This window comes from Agelaius tricolor, unplaced genomic scaffold (genome assembly GCF_023055355.1).
Source record: "Agelaius tricolor isolate 1412-34295 unplaced genomic scaffold, bAgeTri1.0.p SCAF_19, whole genome shotgun sequence".
In the NCBI taxonomy this organism is placed as follows: Eukaryota; Metazoa; Chordata; class Aves; order Passeriformes; family Icteridae; genus Agelaius; species Agelaius tricolor.
In genome coordinates, this window is record NW_027269279.1 from 10,154,086 (window position 1) to 10,166,196 (window position 12,111).

The following is a 12,111-nucleotide window of genomic DNA, read 5'->3' on the forward strand; positions in this document are numbered from 1 at the left end:
GAATAACACAATGCACCATTATCAGTGGTGAGCTGTTTTTAGTATGGCCCATGAGCAGGCAACAAGTGAGGGCTTTTTGGATCCAAGCTGTTTTTTCCAGCCCTGACACCAGGAACCCTCCAGTGCAGGGATCTCTTGGCAGCCCTGCCTGGGGCTCCCCTGGTCTCTGGCCCCATGGTCAATCAATGACTATCCTGGGCAAAATGGGACACTAAGAAAGGAAGGATAAAATATGCAAGGAATAAAAAGCCAGAATTAAACTGGAGGAGTTAGGCAGTGTCCTTTAAGTTAATTCAAAATTTGTAATGCAAGTGCATCTAGAAGAGAGCTTTGAATGTCTTTGTCCTTAATCTCTTCAAAAATAGGCTATTTTTAGCAGTAGATCTAAGGCCAGGACTGCTCTGTTGTGCAATCCTGCTTTTCCATGTTGCTAAAAACTTCTACTTGGAGATCTCTGCCCAACTGCCACTGGCAACGTTTTGGATGCAGAAGTCAAGTCTGCACGTGAAGTCACATTTGCATTCTCCTATAGCCACAGCACATCCACCACATTCCTCATAAAGCAACAGCACCAAATACAGAGCAAAATGTTCACCTTGCACAACAAAGAAAAGAATTTCTGAGACACTTCCTAAGAACACTGTCCTATTGTTGCTGTGTTTATACACCATTGGAACAGGAAATCTTCTGAAGGGCTCTGATGAAACTCCTGCCAAGTCTTCAGCAAAAAAGTCTAAACTCGAGGAAATTTCCTGCTGACCAGAGCACAGACTGTGAGCATGGACTTGGGAAGATACTGGGGCGTTTTTAATGCAGCCAGAAATTCTGGGTGTCTGGCTGGCCTCTGAAGCTCAGCAAACCTCTCAGGATATGCAGGGCCTTGTCTGTAGCTGCTCCACCTTTGCCAAGGGTAAGGACAGCACTGTATGAGGATTATAAAGGGTCTGACTGCAAAAAGTAGTAATTTAACCTGTTAGTAATTTAACCTTTCTTACAGACCCAGGAAGAGAGTATATAAACCTATTTATGTGGGAAGTCATGAGAGAGAGCACAGTATTTAAATTTACATTAAATTTACATTCATGCATTTATTGGTGTTTCTCGCTGGTACTGTAGTAGGTGCTTAATTGTATCTATTTGCTTATAAAAGCTCTTGAGGGAAAAGGCCCCAACACTTGGTGTAAGAAGAATTATATCTGCTTTTTCTTTGCAACTTATCACATAGCTAATCTGAATTTTTAAACTGATGATTAGAGAAATCTAATTATGGAACTTCAGCTTAGATATGGACTAAATCAGCAACTACCTGAAGGCTGTTGAATTTATGTTGGATGAGGCTGCAGTGTCAGCAATATACAGACCATTTTGTTTAGAAGTAAATCCTGAAGGTCATGGACAGTTTTGGTACTGCTGCAAAAACTGAGAGGTAACTCAGTCCATACTCCAGTGGTGTAAGACAGAGACAGCACAGGGCAGCTGGAGCAAAGAACTAAGGAGAAATACAAATTCAAACTGCTCTCCTATAAGAATAGCTCCAGTTACCTTTCCAAAAGGCTTTTCTGTCAGCAAAGCTGGATTAGAATCACTGGGGGTTTCAGGCAGCACAGGTCACAACCCACAAGTCCAGTAAGTTTTAGAAGGTAATCTTGGCAAGCTCAATTCAATTATGTGATTAAGGGTAAGGCTTCCTCCAGACTCATTATCAGAAATTTTGCCAGTATTTTCTTGTGACGTTATTGTGACCTGAAATAGATCTGCAATTGAAATACAGCACAGCACTCATTTCCAGTTTAACACAAGTGACAATAGGACTTCTTGCACTCTCAGAGGACAAAGTGGCCCTGGAAAAGTGAGTCACCATGGACAGAAACCCTCCCTACAAGAGCAACTCTCTCCAGTGAGGTCTCTCCAGAACTCCCGTAGGAAATCCTCCAGGCTGGGCACTCTTCCCACTTTCATATTCTTAATGATCTAATTTACTGATAGAGGACATCAAGGCCTGCATGCTAAGCTACACTAATTTTACACAACATAATATTTCTTCTCAATTAATCCAAAAGTATGTGTGGTGAGGTCTGTATATAACTTATAAAGATATTTCTAAAATTAGAAAATGCTTCATAAATATCGTTGGATGATGTTTCTTTATAATCAGATGCCAAAAATTCTACATTTAAAGGACTTTTTTTATCTTTCATCAGAAACTGTCAGCTTATTCTCCCGATTCCTAGAAATTTTCCTGGAGCTGGAACATGGTGAAACGAATCCATTTTGCACTCAGCTTGTTGAGTTCACATGTAAAATTAGCTGAGGTTTGCAATAAATCTGGAGAGGGAAAATGTCTGAAGAAAAAAATCCAATTCTTTTTCCACAAGAGCAATTATGGTGGTTTTTTTTTCTTTTTCTTTTCTTGGCAAATGAGGAATTAATATTTGTACTCTGAAGAAAATTATTGATCCACCTATCAGGACTTATCCTTTCTCTAGGGACAGAGGAGGAACAGAAATCTGGATAATTCCTCAATACTTTGAAGAGCATAAGCCAATAATAAAATCTATATTGGACCAATCTGTACAGTAGAATAAAAGGTGCACATTCAGTAGTTTCTGTTTGTTGGGTATAGGAGTTCTTAGATACTGAAGAACCAAATGTATTCCATCATCAGAAGAGTTTGGTGGTTTATGATTTGGGATTTGACTGCAACTATAAAAAAGATCTGTCAATGAAGGTAGATTACAAACACAGCAGGAATACAGAGGCCAGCATATCATACCCATGGAAGATCTCTTCTCTGAGTATTAGCAGTGATTTATTCAGATTTAGTCATCCAGGCTTGATGGATTCAAGTTTTAAAAATCCAACTAAATCATCTGAAAGTGCCTTAGTGAGTTGCCCACCTGGACCTGGCTGAGATGCTGCAAAACACTGCTTTGCCATCAGCTTCTCATTTCTCAGTTTCCAGTGTGCTAATTCTGCCTCCTGCAACAGCACCACATCACTCTTTATCCTCTTTCAGAACAAGACCACTTTTTTCCTTTTAATTTGGACTGTAGAATCTCTCTACATTCAAAGAAATGGAACTGAAATTTGGATCCATTTGACTATATTAAGAATTAATTTTATTCAATTTCTGTGGACTGAGAACCAAAGATGAGGGAACACTTGAATAATTTCCTTTACCTCACCCCAACCATAAAAATCTCTCCATGTGTTGATTATGCCCAAGAATAAAATGTGTTCCTTTAGCCAGCACTGAAAGCTCTGTGGTCCAGCAGATGTATCTGGAAGCCAAACTAGCTTAATATTCTTCTGCTTTAACATCTCCAGCCCAGTATTTCTTGCTGCAGTTCCCCTGAACAGCACCCTGCTACCTCTTCAATTAGCACCAACATTATTTTTAGGGATCCAAAGTTCCTTCATCCATTGTGGAGTCTGCACATACAGACAGACACACACACAATCCAGGAAGACAAATTTGTCATTTGGATGAAAAAACCATCACAAAGCAGGCTGCCCTTTCACAATATTTTTACAGCAATTTGAGACTTTCCCTTTTTTTCCCCCCACTCAACTAATTACAAAGAAGGATGTTTAAATTACTGAAATGCAGAAAGCCCAAACCACATTTTCATGTGGTTAAGTGCTCAGCATTTGAATTCATGAGACTAATGTGAATCTTGATTTGACTTAGTTAATATCAACAAGGAACTTCCACTGAACATCAGACAGGATCCACTTAGTCTGGGCTCAAGGAAACCAGCATTAACTACCCTGAGAAAGTAATTAACATAATTCAAAATAAGCAATTCCAGAATAGCCAGCTGAGAAAGAAACTTTTCTCATAGCCTCAGACAGATAATTTATTGGTTATTTGAAAAATAGCAGTTTATATCTCTTACAGTGAAGTACTTCAGACAACATGGACTGTTCAAAAGAACTTAAGGGACAGAGAGGCTCAGCTGTTATGCAGCCTTAGTCCACAATTAAGCTCAATTTGCTTAACTTCCAAACCTCACAGTTCTCCATTCTAGCCAGCACATGTGTGCACATCCTTTTTAGAAGGCAAAACCACTAATTCCTCTCATCCATCCCATCTGGATGGGATCTGACTTGGGCATTCTCTGCAGAACAGCACAAATTCCAGTTCAGACAGAATTAATTATTGCTGTACCAAATGGCTTGCCCTTGTCTAGGCAGATGCTTATCAAGGCTTGATAACAAATTGGTGACAGCCTCAAAAGGTATTCTGTTCTTGGTATAGTGACAAATTTGCTGTGACTGACAGCCTGGCCAGACACACATTGTTCTTCAGTGATACCTAGCATGATAACTAATACCAGTGTAAAGTGAGTCACATCTGTAGCTGTTTTACCTGGAAGGGTTGACTAAAAGGATAAGAGGATGAGCTGAATTCATCAGGCCCACTTTATTACCCCTTAACTTAGAAAATGATTGATTGGATGGTATGGGAATGGAAACGTGTGAGGAAGTGTCACAGTGGCTGCATCTCTTGGACACGTCCTGTTTAAATGCATCAAACTCTAACCCAAACACTTCATCAAAGTGGGTGACAGGTTCACACCTGGCTCAGTGCTGCTGGTTTCACTGTGTCTGAAAGCAGACTCACAGACAGTGTGGTGTCTAGTTTACTTGCAAAATCAAAGAATTCCGATTTCAAGGGTTTCGTTTAAATGAAAATTCAGATTCTGGAGAAGAAAACAAAACCCACTAAAACAGGAAGGATGGTATTGTGGTTAAGTTTCTAGTATAGGGCTGTGAAGACCTGAATTATGTTCCATTCCTAGCCCTTCTGTAGACTATCTCACTCTCTGACTTCAAGCAAATCACTGAATCTCTTGGTGCTTCACTTCCCTTTTTCTAAAGATGATGTTGGTGATTTGATCAGTTTAGACACTGAGCACATTCATGTAAGAGCTATCATGGACAGTATCAGCACAAGAGAGGCTCTAACCTCAAAGGACAAATAGTCAAATATGACTCTATTTACTGAACCATTTTTGCAAGAAAATAGCAATTCTATATTAACTCCCACACTGATCACCCACTTACTGTACCAAACTCTAAACAACATGCTGTCCCACAGACACATTGGCCTGTCCATGAATCCAGATTCATAACAGAATCAGTGTCTGCTTCTATTCTCAAAAACTAGGAAAGAGCTAAAATGGGAGGAGTGCCTGCTGGTTTCCTAAGCCTTTCAGGTTTTCTGATTTTTTTTTTCCTGGAGGACTGTCCCTGCAGTGGGGATGAATTCAGCAGGGTGTGGAATGCCCCATAATGGAATTTATACTGTGGAATATCCCACATGGTATCACAACCTCGTCCCTCCTGGTGGTTTCAGAGGGTGAGGTTTGGAAAACTAACCAACAGGCAAATGTCTCTCCAAACGTATCCCCAACAGAAAGAGTACTCTCCCGCCTTCAAAACCATCTTAAGAACCATGTTTTTTCTCTTGCTGCCTCCGGGTAGACCTTACCTGGCATCCCTATTCCCAGTGCTTTCTAAACAGATTCCCTGTCACCTTTGTCCTGTTTGTAGCCAGTAAGCCATGCTCCTGCTGCACAAGTGCCCACAATTCACAATTCCTGTGAATTTTCTGTCATTTTTCAAAACAATGTTTACAAAATAGGGCTATGGACTTTCATTTTTAACTAAAGCTGAGTTTGTTCTTTGTCCTAACTTTTGGAGGTTTACTGATACGAACTTTCAGAGCCAAAGCATTTATTTTCCTTCTCTAGAAACAAGGGAGAAAGGAAGATGGGGTGATGTCTCCCAATAATTTTCTCTCCAGATTTTGCTTTTCTTTCCTGAGACCATCAGCAGGGAAGGAAACACAATTTGTTTCTCCACATGGAGAAAAATAGGCATTTCGCATGGAAGGCTTCGCTTACCAAATAGACTCTAAGTCTAATTCACCTTGCAAAAAGCAGCAAGTGCTCCTTAAGCTGCCAGAGCACGGGTCAGAATCACCTGGACTAGTAGCAGGGTTTTCACCTTGAGTCCTTTACCTAGAGCTGCTTCCCCGAGCGCTCTGTCCAGCAGCTGTGCCCCATTCCCCTTTCCGCAGTGCCCTCTGCTGGGTACAGTGACCTGCGGGATCCTGCTGCCCGGAGCCGCTCCCGGGCACGCACTGCTGAGGCCAGGGAGAGGATGCAGGAGAGGAAACGGAACGATGGGGATGGAGAGTGCAAAACCAAAGCATGAGTGGGTAAAACTGAAGATTTCCCAAGAAAGCTCAACTTGTGGGACCCTCACATCTAATCCCTCAACTCCTATCACAGAAACTTCACTCACTGTGCAAATCTCCTTCACACACTGCAGCTGAAGCCCATTTCTCCCGGGCAAGCCTTTCTAAGGCACATCATGGAGCACCCCGGACCACTCTCACTGTGGGATGGTGTCAAACTCCACAAGCTGCAGCCTGACAGTCTTGGCTTCTGCTGTCCAAGCTGGCAGGTTCACTCCATCACTCTCCTCTGTGACTGGGAATTCACCTACCCATTTGAGCCTTGCCAAGCTCTGAAGCTTTGCAACTGAATATTATTACCACATTCCTGCTCAATGAACACGACTTATTGGACTGACACTTTGTCAGCTGCACTACTCAGTCCATGGCAGACAGACTGCATGTGCACCTGCAGGATCTTTCTTTCCCCTGTGATCTTACAAAATTAAAAATTACATGAGAGTGAAACAGCTTTCCTGGCACATCTACAGCAACCGTCAGCCAGCTCTGTCTCATGTGAGAAACACGCTCCCCGCTGTGCTGCACTACAGCTGTGAAGGGCTCTGCCCCAAAAGCCACAGACGGCAGGACAAAGCTGCAGCAGCAGGAGGGAGCTCGCTGGGCGCCCCGGGGGCTGGGGGAGGAGTTAAGAGGCTCTGAGCTGTATTTTTGGTTCTGATTTACCTTATCTTGACAGAGTTAAGCACTTCAGAACACTTTTCTTTGAAGTGTTGGGGGGAGGAAGGGGACTTTGTCTCGCCTAAGTAGACTTTAAGCTGTTAAGGGCAAGGCCTGGGCTGTGCTACCCTGTGTGAACACAAACAGTGCCACATCCAAACCAGCCATGGAATCTACTCCTGCATGGAGCACGCTGTGCCAAATAGTGGCAATATTGCATGTTCAAATTCTAGGGGAAGTTTCAGTTCCACCAGTCCTTCATGCTTTTGCTATGAGCTTCCCCCAGCAGCTCATGCCAAACCTTGACTCTGTTGCTCAAAACTTGAGAGAGGAGTCTGAGCATAAAGTGAGTCTCTGTGCAAGGTCTTAAAATTAATGGCACACTGCTTCTCCGAATTCATGACAACTACGCTCCTGCATGACAGAACATAAGCAGTAAATTTTGGTGGCTAAAACATCATCAGAAATGTCAAGATTCACCCATTGTAGACTGGCTGCACATCACTGTAAGATGCTGTACTGCCATCACTTTAAGTCAGTCTGTGATCACACTGGATTTTGAAAAGAATATTTAGTCTCAAAGCAAGAAATACATTCCCTCAACTTCATCCCAACTCACAAGGCATTGCCAGTCCCTCTCCCCTTAATCACCTGACAGAGACAATTCCTTTGCATTGTCACAAAACATCATGTTAACTACAGTGAAACTTCTTGGTCTTTAAAACGTGGTGGTTATTTAAGAAATATCCTCTTTGGAAGAAAGCACACTTTACTGGGCCTGCTTAAGGGAGCACATAAGACACTGGTGTGGTATTTGAGGTTTCAAATCTCCTTCTGGGTGAGCAGGAGAGCATTCCAAGTCTCCTGCACTGGCTGCTGGGAAGGTTATAAATACAGCTGGGATTTGAACTTTGAATTCTGATTACTCTGGAGAAAACCCCAGGGAAATTCTGCTTTAAGAACTCAAAACCCCAGTGTAGCTTCTTTACAGTCTTCTCAGTGTAAGGATCATAAGCTTTTCTTAATGCTTTTTGCACTTTGAGATTATTGGTCTAATATTTTGTCCTTTCTTTAAGTTATACATTAGGTCCTCTTACCTCTTCTGTCCATGCTGACCTGTTAGCTCTGAGGAGAGCAGCTATTTTCACGTTACACCTCCCCGCAGTGGTTGCTTGCTTGCTTTTCTTCCCATTTCCCCCCGCGTTTTGAGGCTGCCATCAGAGCCTCATCCATCACCTACCTCAAGTGTCCCCCGGCCTCCCTGGGGCCTCAGAGCCCTTCCATGCTCGGCTTTCTCCCGCAGCACCTCTCGACCCTACCCACGGCCACCGCCTGCTCCAACGGGGCTGTCCGGAAAAAAAAAAAAGGCAAAAAAAGGTAAACTCAGACGTAGTCGGATAGAAAAAGAGAGATTGAAGAGCATCCCCAGCGGCGGGGCAGGGAGCCCACGGGGCGTTCTCCGAAGGCGGCGCTCAGGGCCACACAGTGTTAAGGAAAGCGAAAGTGAAGGCCAATGTTTTCCGAGAAGGCGGGGAGGAGCCGAGCCGAGCTCCGCGTTAAATACAAAGCCGGGCCCGATACGCCGCCACAGAGCGCTGGAGGTGCCGCTCGCCCGCCCGCCCCGCGGCAGCCCCGGCTCGCCGCGGCGCCAGGCAGGGCCCCCGCCGGAGGATGCTCGGCCGGCCCCCGGGGCCAGGACCAGGACTAGCAGCGGGACTGGGACTGGCAGCGAGTGCTGCGCTCCGGGGACGGCCCCCACCCGCGGCACCCCGAGGTAAGGGACGGTGTCTGCCCCGGGGGGTCCGCGCCAACACCGACGTGCGCCGAGAGGGCTCGGGCGCCGCAGCCCGATGAGCTCAGATTATCGGAGGAGTTCTGCCAGATGTGCCAAGAGCGTGGTGCCTTCGGGAGTCTTTGCCCTTTAATTTTCTTTTTTTAAATACATTTTTCCCCTCCCTTTTTGGCTCGATGCTCGTGCTCGCACAAACCTGTTGTGCCCGGTGTATAACAGCGGGACAAGCACTAAAGGGAACACGCAGCGGGGTTTGCAGGGCCCCGCGCCGGCGGCGGGAGCCGGGGCAGCCCCGGGCCCGCGGTGCTCGCTCGGCCGCGCCGCCGCCGGGACCCGCCGGGCAGGGCCGGGACCCGCGGAAGTCTCCGCTCCGCCGCAGTCGTGGCACCCTTGTCCCAGATCCCTGCCCTGGCTTTCGGGCTCCGAAGACTGGCGCGTCCCCTGTTTGTCTGTGCGCTTTGGAACTCTCGCTTGGCTCCCTACGGCTTCTGCTAGAGAGCCCTTTGATTTTTAGATCGCGGGCTTAGTGCTTATTTCTCCCCAGGGTGTCCTAAAACTGAATTTTTAACTTTAAATACTGAGCGATAATCCTGGCTCAGTAATTGGAAAAAACTGGCATCAGTTTCCGTCTGCTGTGCAAAGCAAGCCGAATGCTACTTTCAGCCTGTTGCTTACCAGCTTAAGGATTTTATAACCCTCGTAGGTGCTAGAGGAAATAAGATGACTTAAATGAAAATAAACATCAAGTTGTTAAATTAGCACAGACAGGAATCCAGCGGCATACTTTCTTAGAAATTCTCATTAGCATGTTACCTTGAACTGTGAGACGGCTGAGGGATTCATTTCTGAGAATCCTTCAAGGTTTCTCAACAAGCTGCTGCTGCAGATCTATATCTGACTATAGGGATAAATCCTAAAATCTATGCTTGCCAGTAAGGTCAAGGCAGCCAGCGGAGATGTATTGAACCACACTGTCAGAGGCAGACATTTCAGGCCAAACTCATTCCTGGTGCAGCACTGCTAATTCCTTTGAAGTAACACGAGGGATGAATTTAGTCCCTCATGTTGAAAGATATATCAATAGGAAGCAATTTAGATTGGGCCACTTAAAGTGCATGTGATACAAAAAAGAGAGAGAGACTGCGGAGTAATGCTTTAAGGGTTCACAGAGGTTGATTTGTATAAGCTAGTAGGTTGGAGCATTGCTGTCCCAAGGGAAACTTGGGAGAATGGAAATGGCCTTTTATGGCTGAGCCTCAGGTTAACAGGAGAGAGGAAAGAAGTTTTAGGATTACTGTGTAAATTGACCGTGTTACAGGCTGCCCCTCCAAGTTACACTTCAGTCCTACTATGGAACCTCACCTCACTCTCTTCCCCAATTATCTGGGAACACAGCCTTCATCCACTTTCTCTTTTTCGCACAATGCATGCACCAAATAACAACATTGTGTGCTGAGTTCTGACATTGTAGTTGGGAAGGCAGAAAAAATGGTAATTCAGTTGTAAAACCTTGTTGATTTCTTCTTTAAAAACTTGAGAATGGGAGAGGTGTCCATGAGATGACTTCTCATTGAGAAGTCATTTGAGTTGCTAGGCCCTGAAAGGGCTCATAGCAGGGAAACTTATTATCTTGTGTAGCTGTTAATGATCCTTGCTAAATATTTTTGGAGCTCTGGAGTTTTGCCGTAGTGATAGACTGCTAATCTTGTCCAACAGAGAGCAGTTGTTTGCCTGCTGTAAACTGGAAAGTGAATATTTAATGATATTATAATGGCTGGGAGGTGTATCAATGGAAGAGGCGGTCATTCAGCGATTGCCGCCGCCTGTCCCTGGGGATGGGTCTCACATGGTGTCTCTCCTTGGCATTGCAGAGTAGCTGCTGGAAGGCCGCCCCGCCGTAGCCGTGACGCTATGGAAGACCGCATCCGCTGCTCTCGGCTGTAGGATGGTAGCGCACAGCAAGGTGTCAGCAGATAATGCACTTGGAGCAGACCCAAGACGGCTTCTTGACCCTCCGGCACGGGATCGCTCCCAGGCACGAGGCTTCCCGGGCCCCGGCCGGCCCGGCGCTGTGCAGGCACAGGGCAACACGCACTTCCGAACCTTTCGCTCGCAGGCGGATTTCAGCAGCATCACTAGAGCCAGCAGCCTGCTGGATGCCTGTGGCTTCTACTGGGGGCCTCTGAGTGTCAGTGCTGCTCACGAGAAGCTGAAGTCTGAGCCCGAGGGCACCTTCCTCATCAGGGACAGCACACAAAAGAATTGCTTCTTTGCCATCAGTGTTAAGACTGCAACTGGGCCCACCAGTATCCGGATTAACTTTCAGACTGGGCGTTTCAGCCTGGATGGCAGCAAAGAGACTTTTGACTGTCTTTTTAAGCTGCTGGAACATTACCTAAGCTCCCCGAGGAAGGTACTGGTTACCCCTCTTCGCAAGGTCCGGGTGCAGCCCCTGCAGGAGCTCTGCCGGAAAAGCATCGTGAAGAGTTTTGGAAGAGAGAACTTAAATGAGATCCCACTCAATCCTGTTTTAAAGGACTACCTGAAATCCTTCCCATTTCAGATATAAGTGCAGCATTAACTGTATAGGGACACATTAGACATGTGTAACAAAATCCATCCTCCTGGGTTTTTAATTATGTTTGACAGTGAGCAAACTTATTTTTGTAGCAGTTTACTGTATTTTGTGATGGAACCTGAACACTTGACTTCTTATGTTTACAAAAACTGTTTGCACAAACCTGGGGTTTTAAAACCCTGGCATAATTTTTCTGCCAAGCAGAATATTTTACTATTTTATAATATTTTTAATGATATTAACATAATAAACTTTATTGTCACAGTTTTTAAAAAAATAGCATCTCTGGTTTTAGTTTTAAAGGCTCTGACAGCTATCCTGCTGGGGATTAACTGCTTAACTGAGTGTGTAAGTGCAGATAGGTCTCCACATGGTCCTGCTTCTTTGCCCTAGCAAATTAGTCTTAGTGCTGGTCCCGCAGGCAGAGAATTCCTGCCTGCCAAAGCCTACAACAAAAAAGGGCAAGCAAGCAGAAAATATACTCAGGGTGAATCTGCCCAGGAATCCACCTCTCTCCTAAACCCATGAGAGCAGGGACAATCTCTTAAGACTGCAGTGGTGCATAGTTTTTGACAGAGTAAATCAAACCCTTGGCTGACCAAGCTGCACCAACACTGGTTTGCCTTATTTCTGTGGAAAGGTGCAAAACCCTGAGCTAGAGGACATTGCTGTCTGACATAATAACCAAACCCCATGAACCTTGGTGGGGAAAAATAAAACTGTCCAGAAATGCTCTTCACACACTTTAGAAGTCAGTGAATGCTGTATCATTGTGGTGCATTGGGGAAAGGATAGCTTAGTTCCCTTTGAAAATTT

At 45.1% G+C, this 12,111-nt stretch overlaps 1 protein-coding gene across 1 annotated transcript; it reads left to right on the forward strand.

Moving 5' to 3' along the window:
- The first annotated feature begins 8,451 nt into the window (after positions 1 to 8,451).
- SOCS1 (suppressor of cytokine signaling 1) lies at positions 8,452 to 11,566 on the forward strand. Its single transcript, XM_071444230.1, has 2 exons — positions 8,452 to 8,699; positions 10,589 to 11,566. The coding sequence occupies exon 2, from the start codon at positions 10,663 to 10,665 to the stop codon at positions 11,284 to 11,286; it is 624 nt and encodes a 207-aa protein (XP_071300331.1). The 5' UTR covers positions 8,452 to 8,699; positions 10,589 to 10,662; the 3' UTR covers positions 11,287 to 11,566.
- Positions 11,567 to 12,111: the final 545 nt, after the last annotated feature.